The 20560-nt window shown below is 34.6% G+C and overlaps 1 protein-coding gene across 1 annotated transcript in view; it reads left to right on the forward strand.

Annotated features, from left to right (window-relative positions):
* The window catches only part of b4galnt3b (beta-1,4-N-acetyl-galactosaminyl transferase 3b), a 42863-nt gene that overhangs the window by 1108 nt on the left and 21195 nt on the right, over positions 1-20560 (forward strand). The window contains exons 2-11 of the mRNA XM_024281462.2: positions 9640-9692; positions 9775-9858; positions 11837-11932; positions 14759-14849; positions 14961-15061; positions 15153-15220; positions 19168-19246; positions 19346-19412; positions 19595-19729; positions 19854-19963. Of these exons, the coding sequence (XP_024137230.1) occupies positions 9640-9692; positions 9775-9858; positions 11837-11932; positions 14759-14849; positions 14961-15061; positions 15153-15220; positions 19168-19246; positions 19346-19412; positions 19595-19729; positions 19854-19963 (884 nt within the window). The remainder of the gene's footprint in view (positions 1-9639; positions 9693-9774; positions 9859-11836; positions 11933-14758; positions 14850-14960; positions 15062-15152; positions 15221-19167; positions 19247-19345; positions 19413-19594; positions 19730-19853; positions 19964-20560) is intronic.

The following is a 20560-nucleotide window of genomic DNA, read 5'->3' on the forward strand; positions in this document are numbered from 1 at the left end:
ATTGTCTGAGAACAAAACTGAGCATGCACTTCAGGGTTGAATTGCAGGACATGCTTTTATTTACCCTCATTCCTGAGTTGTTGCCCTCTTTTTTTTTAAACAGTGCACCCTATATGTGCTGGAAATACTTGTCATAAAGTTGAAAATGAGTCATGATTACGGGTACAGTATCAGCAGTGCTAAATACCACATGATGACACAGTTTACTTAGACGGCAGTTATCTAACCTGTCCTTCCAGAAAGTGTTCAAAATCCCACATCTCACTTGTTCCACTGCTTAGATAAAATAAAGGTTTTCAGGGAATTGTAAGACTGTATTTTTCAATATTGTGGAAGTAAGAACTTTCAAAATATTAGTTTATATCTTTATTTTAAAAAAATCTGATTAGAAATAAGTGGAAAAATGTGCTCTTTGTGAAAAATGAAAAAAAAGTATGAAAAACTACGACTTGCATGTCTTATCATAGAGGCCTTGGCTTTTCTCTGCAGAGAGAGACAGATTATTCACACATTTTTGTCCTAATAAACTCAGAATCACTAAATTTCAAAAACAAAGATTATTTATCATGTTTTTATCATATTGTGTCAAGTGCAGATTCTTGTTTATGTTTCCAAACTGTTTTATATTTCATGTGAAATGAGAATTAAAAATAAAATGCTTAAAATGTAAATCAGCATTACATTTCAAATTCTCACTACGATCATTTTTTCTTTATTTAGAACCGTTAAATTGGTCTTTTAATTGTGATTATGTAGTTTTCAGCCAAAAATGTTTAAAAAGTGTCATTTTTTTAACATAGTTTTTGCAGAGCGGCAGTACTTCATTAGTAATTTGTGGCCTGGAGTAAGCTAGCACTTATTTCCCATGATCCATCTATTTGTACTCTCTCCCGCACCCCCAACCAAAATATTAAGAGTGCAACAAACATGGTGAGCAGTATTGGAGCTGTACAGTTTAGAGCAAGAGGCCATCTCTGATGAGGAAAAACAAAGACGTCCATGGATCGAATTGTCTACAAGGGAATGTATCAGAATGGAATGGGACCTTGTGGCTTGCCGTAGTAGCGTCACAGCTAGCTTTTTTCCATATTTGCTCCTGACTCACAGCAATTTGAATAAATAAATACACAAATGTTCAATTTTAAGCTTTATATTCTTTGTAAGTGTCAGGAAAAGGCCACAAGAACATGTTAAAACGCCAAAAATACAAGTTTTGTGGTACTGAGTCTTTAATGGTTGTATAAATGAAAATATAGGCTGAATCTAAAAGGAAGTTGGGATCTCACGTGTGTCTTTTATAGGAAACATTTTTCTGCTTACGGTATGCAAACCGCAGCACACTTTTCTAAGTTAAACCAGAGTGACAACACTTCTGAGTTATCACCACCCAAAGGATTCATCGCGTCTTGGCATGAAAACTGTATCAGGAAACAACATATTGCTTTGAAGTTGACATATTAAACGTCCTACAGGTTTGAAAACTAGTTTTTCCATCTCCAGTGTGTGTATGGAGGGAGGTATTGAAACCTGTTTTCCCAACTAGATCGAAGTCTGAGGCTCCCCCGTTAGCTAGTCAAGGTGTAGAAACCAGGTTGCTGCTGCATGTGTAAATATGGAAGCTAGTTAGAAAAGAAAAGATTGTATTACATGGATGCATTCATGCTGGCAGGTTTAAGTTTTGCCTGGTAGTCTGCCTCATTTATCAAGTGAGAGTTCTCACTTGAACTTTGACTTTAACCAAACAAGGTATCTCAAGGCAAATTGAGAACAATGGTTTGGAATTTACTTGCAAATGAACCCTGAGGTTGTTTTCTTACAGGGATCCCGTTAACACAAACACCAAATGTACTTGATTTATGGAGATATTGGATTTCCTTTTAGTGACATTTAGACAGGATAGCCCAAATTGACAGGTGTAGAGTTCTTTTTGAAAAGCCGATATTTTCCGGTGTGTATCCGCCTTCATTGGATTTATTACCTTGGTTTGGCATCTCTGCATGTGTGAACAAACCGCAGGAAATGGAACTCACCTGAGAGGCCAGATCAGCATTGTGTATCTAAATTAAACATTGTTTCTTCCTCATTGAGTACAATAGGAGGACCTGCAACATGTTTGTGTATTTATTGGTTTCCTAACTGCCAACTTGAACCAACATTAGATTAGATTAGATTAGATTAGATTAGATTAGATCAGATTAGAAATGGTTTATTTCAAGCAATCGAGAAAGTGTGAACCCAGCCTATCCTGTAGGCAGCTTTGGCACCAGCATAGTCCCTAAAGTATCGTTAAAACTGAGCAGTCCAGTCCGATCCGGTGTTTTGAGCTTTCCATTGTTGAATGGACCCATTAAACAGTTCCGGTCCATAGTAAAATAGAGCAGCCCGATTGGGGCGGAGTTGCTGTAGCCACCTGCTGATTGGCAGAAATGATGACGACATTAGAAAGCACCAATATAGCGCTAAGCTTGAGTGACCGTTTTCCTCTGTACGGCGGTATTCTTCTTAGCCGCCTGCAATCTTCTTTAAAACAGCATTAAATTCCTGGTATACACGATGAATAAAAAGTAAAGCAAGTAAAAGATCGAGGCTGGATGACCTCCTTTTCTAGTCGTCGCACTACAATGACGCGCTACACCACGCATGGGCCAAGGCTTAACCGAGTGGAAATGCTCGCCAGATTTGACTGGTCCATCCCGTAATACTCCTCAAAGACAAGAGACAAAAGCAAGAAGAAACATTTCTTTTTTCCTCTTATCCTTTAATTATATTATAGTAATAATTATCTGTACTTGGCCACTACTTTATGTTTACTCTGTCGAATGTTATTTTTAACATTCGAGAACTTCTTTGGTTTTTTGTTGAATTCTCCTCGTAATACTTGGTAGTACTTGGAGTTAGTGCTGGACGATATACAATACATGTCGTTTGGGCAAAAGAAAAGTGTCTATTGTGCCATTTCTCTTCAATCGATTTGATTTGTTTATTTTTGTTAATGAACTTTTGTGCAAAAAATGTGTTTTCCTGCTAAAAACTTCAAACTGTTGTGCACTTTAAAAAAAATGTAACAATTCAGTTACATGTTACTTGAAAAAATAAAGTCAGAAAAAATTATGCAAGGACATTTTTTTCCAGAGAATAACAGAAAATGTACTTTGTTGTCGTATATCGTGATATTTATCGTTATATAAAATAATTTATATCGTGATATACATTTTTTTTCCAAATCGCCCAGCACTACTTGATGTAATTGACTAGAGTCTTTTACTTCACTTATTTTTACACATTTTAGTTAATCACGAATTGAGACCTTTGCTTTCAAGAGGTTTATATGAAGACTATCCAAACTAAATGTGAATAAACCTAATGTGAATAAGTGTGAACACGAAAATGCCAATAATTGTGCATCTTTTTTGGGTTAGTTTGCTTTTATCTGGATAAATCTAAACTCTGAAATGAACCAAAATACCTGAAAATAATCTCAATTACAACCACTGTTCACTTGGGGTTGTAAACAAGTCCGAACCAGAAAGTAACAAGAAGCATAAATAAGAAAACCCACTAATAAGAGCCTGCCCCTCCTCACTGTACCATGTTTACCCACCAGACATTTCCCAACTTTTTGTGGTTCTCACTTATTTCTCTTGACTACTCGTGATCCTCTCTTTGGTTTGCTTCTGCAGAACATCCTTGACGCATTCACACTCAAGCAAACCGCTCCGTAGTCTGTTTACACGTGAACCGGGACACTCGTTCTGGAGAGGAGAAGCTTTGCAACAGGAAACGGTGCTATGCAAACTTCATGAATAATGAAGCGAGAGGAAGTAGTGCCCATAGGTCTCCAAACGAAGTTGTTAAACCATGTTCTGATTTGCACAGCCCTCCAATTCATTTGGATTCTATTCACATTTGTAAGCAGTACTGTGGTCTGTGTGAAAACTGGTCATGTGTAGAAAAACTGTTAATGTAAAACTGCTGGTTACCCCCATCAGGGTGGAAGTGCTAATCCATCCAGGGAAGTTGCTTACTACCATCAACTTTTCAACAGTGTGTTGGCATACACCCCTCTCAGCAAAGTCAAAGAAACACATTCTATCCATCAGCAGTTAGTTGAGTCACCTGATTTCAGGTTTTGATTAACTGAACATACATGAACAAGTTTATAAGCAGCAAATAGAAGAAGGAGAGCTGGAAAACAAGCAACAAGTCGTAAGATTACAAGAAACTGGATTTGGAGTCTTGATTTACAGTCTATATCAACCTTAAAATTCTCATGATTACATTGTTAATTTAAATACTGATGAAAGAAGTGTTTTATCATGTTCTTGTGGCATTTTTCTAAAGAGATGTAAGCTTAAAAATTACATTTATGAGTAAACCTATTTCTTTATAGTGTAAATGCTTGCAGCATTCACACTTTTTTAGGGTAATTTTGAGTTTAGCTAATATTTTTAGCATTATGCTAGCTGTTTGGCTAATTTAGACCATTTTTCTAGTTTTTAGGCTAATTTTGAGTTTAGCTAATATTTTAGCATTATGCTAGCTGTTTGGCTACTTTAGACATTTTTCCATTTTTTTAGGCTGATTTTAGCATTATGCTAGCTGTTTGGCTAATTTAGACCTTTTTTCTAGTTTTTAGGCTAATTTTGAGTTTAGCTAATATTTTAGCAACATGCTAGCTGTTTGGCTAATTAAGACTTTTTTTGTTTTTAGGCTTATTTTGAGTTCAGCTAATTTTTAGCATTATGCTAGCTGTTTGGCTAATTTAGACATTTTTCCATTTTTTTAGGCTGATTTTGAGTTTAGCTAATATTTTAGCAACATGCTAGCTGTTTTGACTAATTTAGACCTTTTTTCTAGTTTTTAGGCTAATTTTGAGTTTAGCTAATATTTTATCGTTATGCTAGCTGTTTGGCTAATTTAAACCTTTTTTCTAGTTTTTAGGCTAATTTTGAGTTTAGCTAATATTTTAGCAACATGCTATCTGTTTTGGCTAATTTAGACTTTTTTTGTTTTTAGGCTTATTTTGAGTTTAGCTAATATTTTAGCATTATGCTAGCTGTTTGGCTAATCTAGACATTTTTGAATTTTTTAGGTTGATTTTGAGTTTAGCTAATATTTTAGCATCATGCTACCTGTTATCTAATTTAAACCTTTTTTCTAGTTTTTAGGCTAATTTTGAGTTTAGCTAATATTTTAGCAACATGATAGTTGTTTTGGCTAATTTAGACTTTTTTTTTGTTTTTTAGGCTTATTTTGAGTTTAGCTAATATTTTAGCATTATGCTAGGTGTTTGGCTAATCTAGACATTTTTAAATTTTTTTAGGTTGATTTTGAGCTTAGCTAATATTTTAGCATCATGCTACCTGTTATCTAATTTAAACCTTTTTTCGAGTTTTTAGGCTGATTTGGAGTTTAGGTAATATGTTAGCAACATGCTACCTGTTATTTTCTATTTATTTTTTGCTAGTTTGGACCTTTTTCCAGTTTTTAGGCTAATTTGGAGTTTAATATATTATCATTATGTTAGCTGTTTGGCTAATTTAGACTTTTTTCCATTGTTTTAGACTAATTTGGAGTTTAGCAAATATTTTAGCAACATGCTAGTTGTTTTGGCTAATTTAGATATTTTTCCAGTTTTTTAGGATAATTTGGAGTTTAGCTAGCATTTTAACAATATGCCAGCTGTTTTGGCACAATTAGAAATTTTTCATTTTTTTGTCACTCATTCAGCATTTAGCTAATATTTTCGCAAGCTTTCGACCTCAGCATTTTCAGCTCTAGTACTTTCAATAGCCACATTCATCTTACAGTATTCACTCTATCTTAGCTTAGCTTAGCTTGACGATGATCCCTCTTAAGCGTTAGCATACTCATTCACAATATGTTTACTCTTGCAGATATTGCATTGGACACCTTTGTCTTTTATTTATTTATTTATTGATATTTCCCATTTTCCAGCTCTGTTAGCATGTTGTTATGGTACCTGAGTCTTCCTAAAACATTCTGTGACATCACTACTGACCCAGATTAGAGCACTACTGCACATGTGTGTCAAAGACAATGACAGACGCAGAGTTAGAAAGCATGCATCGTAGTTTTGAGATTAAAAGAAAAGAAAAAAACACGACTAATCGACTGATAAATTAGTTGTTGACTCATCAACTAACTGTGGGATCCCTATTAGGTTGGAAGGATTTTATTATTTCCAGTGTATTTGGCACGCAACTTTTGACACTAGGCCAACACAAGAATAATAATGTGTTCAGACCTGTACACAGCTGCTGGAAGGACACACTTTTCATACACGGTGTTTATTCACTTCATTTGTGCAAACAATCTTCAAAAATAATCCTTTCCCCAGCAGTTATTTTTTCTTGTCAATATTTAACTTACTTTTTTGCAACGTTATGTACTATCTAATTAGCTAACAAAAAAAGTCACAGAGTTTCCTTTATTCTGGGATGTTATGATCCCTCTCTCAGTAGTTTTTCTCTATTTTTAGTGAGTTTCTGGTTCCTTTTCCACCTGTCATTTCCATCCTTAAATTAGCTTTTTTCCCCACTCATAATCTTTTCACTTCAAGAAAAGTTTGTTAAAGTTGTTCATCTTTTTTCTGTCATCAAAATGAAGCAAATAACCCAGAAAAGCACAGCCTTTCTTTGTGCTTCCAGGGAGGTTGGGGATATCCATACCATACCTCCTAATACACACAATCAATAATCTGATATCTGTGGTTGGCTGCTGTGTGACCAATAAAGAGTTCTTAGAACTTGGTGAAGTGACTGTAAAAAAACACCTTATCTTCCTGTGAAGACTGCCTCAGCTCTGCCCCCTTGCTGCACAGACATTCACGATAATCTTGTGCCACACAAATGCCACCACAAGGCTTCCTGGAAAATTCCACTTAAAAGGGTGTGTCGCCACGAGCAGAAACGGCGTCCAGCCATTTTCTGCAGCTGTTCTCATCGTTTTGATGGAGTTGGCCTGACAAACTTTGTTCTTGAGAGACAGAAACTCACCTGATTAGGCTTGATTTGAATATTGGTCATGTGTGCTTCTGTAGTTTGGGAAGGGAAATATTTGACAAAAGAAAAATCCACATGAGTTCAATGAAAATATCAAAATTTGTGAAAAAGCTTTATTAAACGTATCCTGGTGATACGTTTATCAATAGGAGAGGCCTCTAGAGCACATTTAGAATCCTGTTTTTATTGTTATGTTGAGCCTCTTTGAAAGGGTTCATTGTTTTATGACAAATATTGGAGAGTCGGCACACACTACAACTTGTAAATGTATAGTACAAAAGGTAAAGCTTTTGTGAAGCATTAATGTACCAACCGTAGCAGAGAAAATAACTTCTGCATCTTCTGTTTGACTGAAACATCCTTTTGCATTGCTACAACTTTTGCCAAATGCATCAACAATTGTAACTTTTTATGGCAACAGTTTAGTTCTTGCTGAAGGTAACAATCACCCAAAATTGGAATCAAATTTAATTTATATTCTTTCCTGTGAGTAATTAATAGTCTCTGCTGTTTTTGACATTCACATTTGTGTGGTTTAATGCTCCTCTTTGTGCTCAGTAGCTATAATGAAGCAATAGGATTAGATAAGATTAAATAAATGTGTTATTTTTGTTTAAACAAACGTAACTACTCCTGGATTTAGGTATGATGTAACTTATGATAAATTATGACTGTCCCTTACTGAGTTGTCTGTTATGCATCTCCCATTGGAGGATTACCGCTCTGTTTAGCTTATTGCATCACGCCTAATTTTGGTTTAATCCAGGAAAAAAATACCTGCAGCAATTTATGTTTCATAAAATCTGAAATAAAACATGAGATTTGAAGAAAAGTGTTTTTTGTTCTATATACTGCTAATTAAAAAATATCAGAACCTTTTTTTTCTGTATCTGTAACCTCAAGATCAGGCACTGCTGGCTGCAAAAAGAGCATAAACAGGCTCGGGTCCTGAAGTGTGAGATATGGGTCTTTTAAGAGATAGTCTGCCTTCGTCTCATGTAGGTCACACTAGACTTATCAGATAATGTTTGAAGAGTTTTGGTTAATAAATGTCAAAGGAAAAGTGGATGTATGTGGGCGGGGGAAGCAATATCACTTCTAGTTACACTGAATCTTTATTTACTGATCAGATCATTTAGTTTAGGTTGAAATTATTCATACTTTCTTTAAAAAGGCATCATTTAAAGGTTTGGTTAAAGGTAGATTTTTCTTAAATATTTTCAGATTTGTTTGTTTTTAAGGCCTCGTCCTGTAAAATCTCAAAGGCTGAAGGAAAAAAGTTCTCTGGATCATTAACCACAAAATGTGAAAGCTTGCAAAGTGAAGGGCATGCTAGAGTTTTCTCTAATGGGAGTTTATTTTCTCAAAAATGTGGAAAAAAAAAAAAAAAAACAAGAGCCCACTTTCTGCTGAATCCTTGCAAGTCTTCAAAGATGTTAGACTTTCTAATTTGAAGGGGTGAGAACAAAGTTTATGCAGCATTTTGAATTCAGTGTGCTGAAAGTTCAGCTCCTGAAGATCAAAACAAGTGAAATTGTGAAAATATCTCATAAGTTTTTATGTCAGGCTTCCTGTGTGGTTCTCCCCGTTCATGTGTGGGTTTTCTCCTGGCGTTCAGGCTTCCTCCCACAGTCCAAAATCATATTTATATACTAAATTGTCCCTTTTGGAGTGAATGAAGTGTGTGTGGCCCTGTGACGGACCTGTCTAGGGTGCACCCTGACTTTATCTTTTAGTAGTTGGGATAGGCTCCAGCAATCTCAACGACACTGGATAGAAAAAAAACTGTTTTTGTCCTTGTGGGTTTTGTCAAAGCCATCCTTCAAAAATATTATGCAAGCACAACTTTGCTCATCCTATCAGTTCTCATAGAATGTATTTTGACTTTCTCTTTAGAGATTAGATTGGCAACAAAAAAAAGGTCAAAACTGAACCTTGTCATTAAATTGAATATCTTTTAAGTTTAAAGCTTTGACAATCGTTTTGCAAACAGTGACTTTGTGTTTTTCCAGCATCTATTCATCAATGTGAATGCTTCTTCTTTGATTTTTTTTTCTTTCTTTTCTACCTAACAGCCTAGAACTTCTGCTGATGACAGAATCGGCTTCCACGTCAAAGAGGTGTATGGTTAGGGATCTCCACCCTGGTGATAATGACAGGCCTTCACCAGCACCGTTACCCCCGTTCACTCACTGTTACCATGAGCTCATGAAAACACAAACAGCTCAGGCTATTTTAGACACGGGAGCCTATAATTTCAGCAATGGCGGCGGAGTGCAGAGGGAACAATATTCCTGCTTCTGCGCACAGCGTTTTTGCTGACACTGGTGGAGAGTTTTAAAACAAGATGTTTGGTGTTTTTGGACAAACTAACTTAATGTTAATGTGAAAATGTAGTCGTCTTTATAGCTTTCTAGTCAGAAAACTAGATAATGGTATTCATTCCTTCATGACTACAGTTTTGTTTGCTTAAATTCAGTCAAGGAACGTCAGGAGAAGAATAAAAGCCTCTTTCATATCCCCTGGTGAAACACAAATCTCTTTCATACTCCCAGAGGAAACATGTGAAGCTCTGTTTATGATTGATATTTACTTTTGAGTCTTATTTTTTTAGGTAATTCTGGGATTGAGGACAGCACCTGGCAGAGACCCATACTTGACCAAAGTGTAAGCATGGAAAACGAAAGAGGAGGATGAGATGGTGTCAAAAAGAGCGCTGAAGTTAAACCAGGTTTAACTTGTCTTCTAGGGTGAAGACAAAAAGCATTCAGCTTCAGTGGAAGATTCAGCCGCTTGGATTTCCCGCTTCAGACCACAAACGTGGAAACCTGAGGTATTTCTGAGCACGCCGGCGTGCGTGTGGTTTGCACACCGCTTGAAAAGCGTCTTTCCACTGACCTCTGTGCAACCTACCTGAGCCTGCACCTTCCTGTCGTAGCGCGGTGCATGTTTACGGCGTCTTTCCTGACTGCGACTCGAGCAGCTTCCACAGCTTTGTGTCGGGGGTCATCAAATGTCCACTATATTAAGAAGGGCTGTGCTCTGACCAGCTGCTCGCACCTCATGTTTCACTTCAAACAGAAGCTGCTGTTCATATGTCAACTTCATATGTTTTTCAAAATGATTTGTTTATAGCTTTTAAAGTTTATTCAAATGTTTGTGTTCTGTGGATTAGTTCTAAAAATGATTTACAGAGATAAAACTGCCAAAATGAACTAAAAACCACATAGTATCAAGAAAATTTTATTAAAAAATATGTAATTTGATGCAAAATCAGTAAAAGTTTGATAGAAACGCTAAAAAAATAGGGCTGGGTTCATAAAATCGATTAATCAATCCGAATTAATCTAAGCTTAATAGATCAATAATTGATTCATAAAAGTAGAGATCAATCTAACGCATAATGCTAAAGTCTACTAGCTTGATGCTAACGTAAAATGGGATTTCCCATAGGACGGCTAATGCTAACGCTCAGTCAACTTAAACATGCATTGCTGACTAAATGAACATTTTTATATGAATTTTCCAAATTCTTTTAAGGACATAATTTTTAAAGTAACCATTTGTGGTCTAAAACACTGTTGTTTTCTTCTTCTTCTTCTGCAGTAAGGTGTAATGCTGTAGCGTGATCGCCACCTAGTGGCCAAACTGAAACACCCTCGTTTGAGTTTCCATGTTTGAGAATTTATGTAACACTGTATGCTATTAACAATCTCATTATTTGACTAATAATTTTTACAGTATGTGAACTGTATCAGATTAATATGAAAATCTTCAAAACATAAAACTTCAAACTCAAAATTGAGTGTATCCAAAGAATCAGAACCAAATTGATCCAGGCTCTGGTGAATTAAATGAAATAGATTCTGGAAATCATTGGCGATACTCAACCCAATAAAAAACAAATCAATATCTCAGATTTTTGAAGATTCTTGGATCATATGGATACATATGAAGTTGTAAGAAGTAATATACAAAACATTTTGTTTAATGAGTCATGGTGCAAGTGGCTTAAGAGGAAGATCCAAATATAAGAACATACAACTCCAAGTTTCAGATAATATAAAGAAAAAGTGTCGTGAAAACAAGGCTGTGTGGATGATACCGCAGAATTAGCTTTCAGAACAGATTGAAACAAAACACCAGAACGGCCTTTAAACCCTGCAGACAGGTGGACTGGACTGAGCTTTCGTAAATATTTCTCACTTACCACAGTGCGGTCATGCGTAGTCTTTCCCTTCAGGCTAATATTAATATTTACCTAACTGTGCTGAAAGCAGGCGTGTTCAGCTTGACCATTAATGAAATCTTAATAACCAGCTGATATCCTGCCACACAAAGATGAGATAACAGGGGCTGGTGTGCAGATGTAACAGAGCTGCATGTTTACAGGACATCCTGACTTCTTCTTGGACTTACCTGCTTCATCGCGGATGTTCATGTGTCCTTTTTCCTACATGCTCACTAATTGAAGTAGCCAAAAAACAGAACTTTCAATCTTATTAATGCTTCTAAATTAGATTCAGCTTTTGTAACCTATGCAGAGTTTCTTATTTGTACCTTTTTTTGCCAAATATTTCTGATAATACATATTTTTTTCATCCTGTTTGGTTTCCTTCCTTTAGGTGGGACAACTTTTTAAACAATACATGTTTATAAAAGACACTCGGGTCTGACTGACAGTTAAAAAGAGCCTTCTATTTCTGTATATATTAATTTATTTTTGCTTTGTTAGGAAAGGCAGCAGGTTGGCTGCAGGATCCGTTCCTGTCATCATCACCTCTTTTTTTTCCCTCTTTTTCCAAACGCAGTTTATTGGGCAAGCCAACCTGCATGTGTTTGAGGACTGGTGCGGCAGCTCCATTGCTGATCTACACAGGAACATGCACTATCCCCTGTATCCCCATGTGAGTCCAGCTCTTTTTTTATAGGTGTGCATTTATTCATTCAATGGTAAATTACACGTGTGATGCCACTTTAATAGTAGAATATATTTCTACGGTGGCCCTGAAGTACAAATCACATCAACAATCACACCTCAATTCAAAAATATATTAAAGATTAGAATAATTAAAAAAGCAAATAAATAAATGTGAAAAATCAAAACAAAATTCCAGAAATTGACACTTAAAAAAAGGTTTTGGGAAGCAAAAGTAATTCCCAGAAACAAAAATCGAATAATCAAATGTTTAAGAATGAAGCAAAGTAAGAAACCAGGAAAGGTAGGTAGTATGGGACATCACTGATCGGAAGATGAAGTTTGAGGTTTGAATTAAAAGGAAAGCAGAAGCATGTTTTATCTGAACTGTGGTAAAGAGTTGATTGAGCAATCGACACATTTTTGCAGTGGCTGTGGCCTGATGCTTAAAGAAATATCGCCTGTTCAATATTGCTTCCGGTTGAAATGGGGAACAAGCATCATTATCAGCAACGTCCCATAGTACCAACTGTACCTAACTCTGTTGGCGATCGTGGTCGACCTCTGATTAAAAAACTTTTTGGGCATCATTATAGGCAACCTGCCTCCTCCTCATGCAAGATGCCCTGCAGTGTGTCCCCAGGTGGGCAGTATAAAATGGTGTACAGTGAGTTCTGAAAAGAAAAATTTTAAGATTGTCAGAACATGAATAAAAGCATGTTTTCCTGAGCGTATAAAAAACTTTTGTGTCTGTAGATATCATCATGACCTTTAAATTTCTCAATGATAATATGTCCAAGATATGATTTTCCTGCTCCGTTTTTTGGCACGTAAAAACTAAATGACACTTACAGCAGTTTCAGCAATCTTGGTATCATGACCTTGAGTTCGTTCAGGACATTACTGCTTGTTCTTTTGGTATTCATAAACTTAATAGTTTTGAAACATTTAGCAAAATATACCCCTTAGGAAATGAATTGGAAATTGCTCAAATACTTAAAAAACTTTGTACAATTTGAAACGAGTGAACTTCTGCTTACACTTTCAGCTAAAGACACCATTAAAACTTTCAAATGTTCAGAAACTACTTTATTTTTTACAGTAATTTTTAATGTACCTTTAAATTTGGCAACATTCTAGCTGTTTTTGGCTAATTAAAACATTTCTCCAGGTTTTAAGCTAATTTGGAGCTTAGCTAATATTTTAGCATTATGCTAGCTATTTTGTCAAAGTTAGACTTTTTAAAAGTTCTTTAGACAATTTTGGAGTAAGCTATTATTTTAGCATTAGACTAGCAGTCTTTTCAAAATTAGACTTTTGTTTTTAAAGTTCTTTAGACAAATTTGGAGTTTAGCTGAGTACTATTTTAGCATTATGCTAGCTGTTTTGGCAAAATTAACCTCTTACAGTTTGTTAGGTAAATTTGGAGTTTAGCTAATATCTTAGCATTATGCTATTATTTTTTTGGCAAAATTAGCCTTTTTTTAATTCTTTTGGCAAATTTGGAGCTAAGCTAATTTTTTTTTAGCATTATGGTAGCAGTTTTGTCAAAATTAGACTTTTGTTTTTAGTTATTTAGGTAAATTTGGAGTTTAGCTAATATTTTAGCAGTATGCTAGCTGTTATAGCAAATTAGACTTTTTTTAAAATGTTCTTTTGGCAAATTTGGAGTTTAGCTCATTTTTAGCATTATGCTATCAGTTTTTTTCAAAATTAGGCTTTTGTTTTTTTAAGTTCTTTAGGCAAATTTGGAGTTCAGCAGAGTACTATTTTAGCATTATGCTAGCTGTTTTGGAGAAATTAGACATTTTTCCAGTGTTTTTTTTTTTTTTGGCTAATTTGACTTTTGTCATCTTCGTAGTTTCAGCATTTTCAGCTCTCTTTTTCATTGTCAGCAGCCACATTCAGCTTACAGCGTTTACACATGCATTGTTGCAGGTAATGCTGTAAATCCAGTTTACTTTGTGACAGACATCAAGCTCAGAATCAGAGTTTAAAAGCAGAAAAATAAATGTTACATCTTCCCACAGCAATTTTACTAAAATTGTATAAAATATCATTTTTTAAAACCAAATTCAGAACAAACATTTAAAAGTTGTTGCAATTCAGAGCTACTGGGGCTAAAAAGAACTAAGTACATCAGGTAATTTACTTTAAAACCACCAACCATGCAACCGGTTTTACATGCATTAGTGCATGTATTGATGCATGTAGGAAAGCACTGTATAAGCATTTGCCATTGACAACCTTTAAGTTTCTTATTTTGTGTCATTTTTTTACTTTTTATTTTGATTTTTGGAAATAACTTCTTGAAAGTTTCGTCTTTTTAAATTGTGTTTCTAAATTGTTTCTGTAATTTCGTTTTTCTAAAATTTAATGTTGCTTTTTTATTCATTATTTTGCATTTTCAATTGTCATTGTGATCTTTTTTTAATGTTTTTGCGTTGTTAATTTGATTTGGAATTTAAGGGCCAACTTCTACCTTTAGAAAATGAAAATGCTAAAAATAAAAAATGATCTGTGGTGAAACCAGTTTTTTATGGGCATGTGCTTCTGATTTTACTGCAGGTCACTGAGTCTGGTCTAGTTTAGAATGTATGCATCACCACCTTCTTGTGCTGTGACATACTTTTCCAGAATGTCAGGTCTACATGTAGCTGCTTACTGGTCTTAATTTCTCAAATGACTAAAATGCCACAGAGGACGAAGAACATTTGTTGTTACTTACGGTTATTTCAAAAATCCACATGTTCTTGGACTGGTAGACTCACTTTGAGCCAACTGCATGGCTGAATTTTTGCCTTCTCTCTTTCAGTCCAGAACCACAGTAAAGAAACTGGCCGTCTCCCCTCAGTGGACCAACTACGGCCTCAGGATATTTGGTTATTTACATCCCTTTACTGACGGTACATTGCATGTTCTTTCTCTCAGCAACTGCCTGCTGTGAATACGTGCTTACCTGCATGCCATGTTGTACTTCTTCCATTTCCTCAGGCTGTCTCTTTTTGTCTCTATAGGAGACTTTGTCTTTGCTTTGAGCTCGGATGACAACTCAGAATTTTGGCTTAGCACCGATGACTCCCCTCTCAACTTACGCATGTTGACATGGGTTGGAAAGGTATTTATTTTCTCATCAAATAGACAGTTCTGCATAACGGTTTATGTGGTGTTTATGTTTGTTTTTATTTATTTATGCGTTTTACTTTTAGACAGGAAGAGAGTGGACAGCTCCAGGAGAGTTTGACAAATACGCCAGTCAGACTTCCAGACCAGTTTGGTAAGTTATGTTTATATCCAAACCTTTCAACTTACAAGTTCACTGATATGGTATTTTTTGATCTGCTGAAAGGTTTTCTGCTCTCTTATGATTATAAATGTATTTTCCCTATCGAATTATTAATGTTTTGCTTCCAGAAAGAGTGCAAGTGTTACCATTAGATTACACGATGATTAGAAACAGGTCTATATGTTCAAAATACACATTAAGTACTTTTTTATTCATGTAAATACACAATGCATCATCCTAAAAGGTTCAAAACAAGGCAAAGATCCTCTCAGATAGAGACGCTATAAAAGACACAACACACTTTATCAAGTATTTACTTAAAAAAATGCAAACATATTCTCAGCCGTGTTTATTTGACCAAATGTACTTTTATAACCTGTTATCAATCAGCATCAACATGTCTGAAAATCAAATACGTTGCTAATTTACTTTTTGTAAACACGATTCCAAATGTGAGAATTTATTAATGATAGTCCTTTATGGGTGGATGAATAGGACTGTGACTGTTAAGAGCTTAAACCATATATAAGTAAACGTCATCTAATACTGTTAATTGTATTAGCAATAGTTTTATTATGTCAAACTTTTGCAGATGACATAACTTTATTCTATTAGTTTTATTCGGATTATTACAGATTTTCAGCAACTTTCTGTCTCAAGTATTTTGTGTAATTTCCACACATTTACAATTCAGCTAAAATATGATAAATGCATATAAACTATTCTTTATATTTATAAATATATCTGAGGTTAGCTACTTGATTAAAGACTGATCAGTTTTTAAATTGAGTCCGTAAATACACGCTGTGCATTTGCAAAAAAAGTTTTTATAGTAACTATTGTTTTAAATAATGTCTGTTTGACTGTTTGAATTTGAGTATTTCATTTATCTTCCTCTATTGTACACCAAGTAACAAAAACCCATTTGAAGTACTCTTCTTAATATCCTGTAATATCTTTTTTAAAAGATTTTTTTAAAGCTTTTGCTTAAAATGTTTTACCAAGTTTAGATTTGTTAAATGTGTTAAATTTGGACATTGGGGGGATTTCTTTAATTACTTTTTTTTCTTTTTCTTCTTTAGCTTTTATTTAACCAGATAATTCCTGTTGAGATTAAAAATCTATTTTTTTAAATCTCTTTTTAAACATAAGAAACTTTATCAAACCAATTTTTTAACTAATTTATTCTCCAAATACCAACACTTAGTGAGGGAAATTATCCTTTTTTTCTGTTTAAACCACTATCAAAGCACTGATACAGAACCATACAAAGGGTTTGTTTTCTGCCTTTTTGTTTAAGCTCAGCATTTGCATAGACTCAGGTTGAATGGTAAAAAAAAATTGGCAGAATTTGACTCAACAAACTTGTTAGTTTGCTGGTTGTTTTTGACATCAGTGTATCTCAGAATGTCCTCTCACCTGTCAGGAAACTTCCCTTTGAAATATTTAACAGTTGTGACGGTTAAAACAAAACAGACACGTTTTTTTTCGTTTTTTTCTTGCGCATCTGCATTGTGGAATTTCTTTGTCACATCCCTATACTATAATTACCGGATTCAATTTTTTTTTTTTTAATTAAGCAAGGCATCTTTCTTTTAATTCATTGAAATATATCCAGTTGTGTCGGAGATTGGTTACATTTTTTTTTTTTTTCAATATAGTTAACACTTTTTTGTCAAGCTAAGTCTTGTTGCACATGTTAATGAAAATGAAAAATCCAGTTGTTCTTGTTCAGCTGTGCATTAGCAAAGTGACTTAAGGTGTGTAAAATGTTTAGTCACTGTACATATGCAAACTGTTGAAGACAATGAATGGAAAGCAGGGTTGGGACAATCCGCCAACACTACTAAAGGAATCTTAAAATTACACTCCATCCCTGCTGTTCTTATAGGAACCTTTTTTTTTACAATGAATGAAAAGGACAGAACATATATAAATAAATATATATATATATATATATGATTTTGTAAAGCTTAAAATTAATATTTAAATACTAAAATATCTATAAGAAACAGACTTTACTTCTAACACTGATTTTTCTTGATTTCACTTGTAAAAATATAATAATAATGACTTTTCCTTTGAAAAAATTGTGGTAATAAATCCAAATGTATATTTTTTATCTATAAAGGTAAAGTAGTAGTCTTTTTTTCTCCATGTTTTTAACATCAATTTATAAAAGTTTCATTAATTAAAAAAAATTTAAAAACTTATAAATTAAGTGAATGGTGGGCAATGAAATCCATTGACAGACAACATAATGTAAAAAAAATTTTCTTAACCTCTCAGTTTTAATCAATAACCTACAAACAGATAATAGTTTATTACCGCAAACATATATTTTAAAAGAAACTGTAGCACTTGTGGTGCTCTCTGCTTCTTGTATGACTCATGTTGTAACCTCACACACCTGAGAACAGACTGGTCATAAACTTCACAGACTTTGGAACTCACAGTAACCTGATTTTGTGTGTTTTTTAGCCTTCAGCTGAAACTTTACATAAAATGAGATAACAGAAAAGATTACTTATCTTCATAGATCAATGTTCTTTTAAATATTTTATACAATACACCTTTTAAAGTCACCATCTAATACATGTCAACTGCCACTTAAAAATTTGTTTTCATGTTTTTTTTTGCTATTGCTCATTTATTTTCATATTACATTTTTACCCATTGACAATGTTGATGTATACTTGTAATTCTTTATATAAAATTTTGCTTACATTGTATTTTTGTTGTCAGTTTCACTCAGATTTTAGGGACAAAAATGTACCACCGATGGAAAAATAGTCTTTTGGCTACCTAATGCATTTGCAGAGGTGGTTTTTAATTTACAAAGTCAATAAAATCACTAATAAACTACATATATATTTACACACTTCTTGCTTGTTTAGGTAAAAGTCCGACTCCAACTATATTTTTTTCTGCTGTAAAATGTTGTCGTGGATGCTTTGAAACTTGATCACATTAATGATTTCAATGATCCTTAATAGCCTGATTTTATTAATATTTGATATTAAGTCCTGAACCGGATATTGATAATTCATGTAGAGAAAATGGTCGAGTCGGGGTGGGATTATATAAGTTCGCTTCCTTCCACTCCCTTTCAAGTGATCTACTTGTGATTTATTAAGTGATATGTTATGTATGTATTATGACCTGATTGCTTGAAATAAACCATTTCATTCATTCATTCATTCATTCAAAATCCTTCCCAGTGGTCTTTTATGATCATGCAGTTTTTAGCCAAAATCAAAAAGCCTGTGTCGTTTTTTTAAGATGTATTTTCTGCACAGCTCTGGGAATTCATTAGAAATTTGCTTTTAGGTTTAGAAGTTAGCCTCTGCTAATTTCCCATCAGCCCTTGGTTAATACTCTCTCCTGCTAGCTTATAGCTAGCAGGCACAAGCACAACACCTCACAAGCACAAGCTAACATTAGCCTAGCAGAAAAAAACAACCAATATTGGAGCTATCCAGCTTTACAGTTTTGAGCCAGACAAGGAAAATAAAGAACTAATGGATATTTTTGTCTGCTAGTGGATGATTTAGAATTGGAGCCAAGCAGGGAGGCTTTGGCCCGCCCATGGCAGTTGCTACATCACAAACCTGAGCTTTTTCAAACTTTTTCAACACGATTTGAGAAAAGAAATACTCAAAATTGCAGTTTCAATCTTAAATTATATCATACGTGTCCTCCATGAGATTAAGGCTACAAAACATGTTAAAAATAGCAGAAACACAATTTTGATTGGAGTGGCTTATTTTAAATACAATTTAATTTATTTTTTTCGTTCTTTAAGATTTCTTAAAGTGATGCATTCAAGGCACCTTGAAGAAAACAGTGATAAGCAGATTTTGGCAGACCTCTCTAACAAATGCTTTTGCACTGGTCCATGACTACATTAATAACCTGACTGAGACCCTGTCTTACAGGTTGACCTCTCGCAGGAGATACTTTTTTGAAATTATCCACAAACAGAACGATAAGGGAACTGACCACGTGGAGGTGGCGGTAAGTTGTGTGTTTCTGTTTTTGCTCTCACTTAAATGTTATATTACTTGTCATAAAGATGTGTGGTGCTTAGTTTTTTTTTTCTTTTTGTCCACTTAGTGGCAGCTCCTGAACCAAGACTTTACTTTTGCTCTCATTGAATCCAATCACATCTCCCTCTATGTTAGTAAGTATCACTTCAAATCCCTGCAAAGTTTACAAATTTATTTGTAAATGAAAAAAAAAAAAAGGGGTCATTCTGTGTCTCACAAATCATCTTCAATGTTAAGTTGTGATTTACGAAACATGGGTTTTGTTTCAGGGTAAGGCGTGACATTGTTACTAACGCTTACTTATTTCTTCCCACAGACGAATCTGCCTTTTTGATGACCGACGTTTCCCACATACCACAGACGGCTGCGAGCCACCAGCGCGCCCCCACAAAGCAACTCCGCACCGAAGCAGACATGCTGAGGGAAGACCCGCGAGACGAGCTTTACCGAGGTGAACGACGTGTCTGAGTGGCTTCATTTCCTACCACCCGGAGGTTTCAGTCGAACACGTTTCCTTTTACTGACGAGACATAAAGTTATCGGGACTCGAATCTGCTTGTTGTGTTTGTTTGCAGTCGATCTGATAAACAACGAGTACCTAGAAGGTGTTCTGCCAGATTGTTCATACAAACCCAGCTACATAATCAAAGACTTTCCTCTGCTGCGTTACCAAGGACTGCAGTTTGTAAGTATCAATATTTAGGTTTTACTATAGCCGCTTGAACCTTAATTGTGTGAAAGCTTGGGAAGCATTCACACAATTCACAAAACTCAATCTCACTTTCAGCAATTTCAGCAATCCTGGTATCAAAATGCTCCGCTTGTTCAGGACATTACTGCTTGTATTTTTGGTATTCTTATAGTTTTTGAAATATTTAGGAAAATATGTCCCATAGGAAATAAAAAAAGTTTCAGAATTTAAATATATAGGCTGTTTTGATCTTTTATAGCAATTTTCTAAAAATTTCGATTTTATTCAATATTTTAGCGACATGCTAACATTTTGGGCTAATTTGTTATCTACTGTTTTTTGTTTTTGTTTTTTTTTTAAGGAAAATGTAGAGTTAAGCTGCTATTTTAGCAACATGCTAATGTTTTTGGCTAATTTGTTATCTACTGGGTTGTTTTTTATATAGTAAAATGTAGAGTTTAGCTGCTATTTTAGCAACATGCTAATGTTTTTGGCTAATTTGTTATCTACTGGGTTTTTTTATAGGAAAATGAAGACTTCAGAAGCTATTTTAGCAACATGCTAACGTTTTTTACTAATTTGTTATCTAAT

This window comes from Oryzias melastigma, linkage group LG6 (assembly GCF_002922805.2).
Source record: "Oryzias melastigma strain HK-1 linkage group LG6, ASM292280v2, whole genome shotgun sequence".
Taxonomy (NCBI): domain Eukaryota; kingdom Metazoa; phylum Chordata; class Actinopteri; order Beloniformes; family Adrianichthyidae; genus Oryzias; species Oryzias melastigma.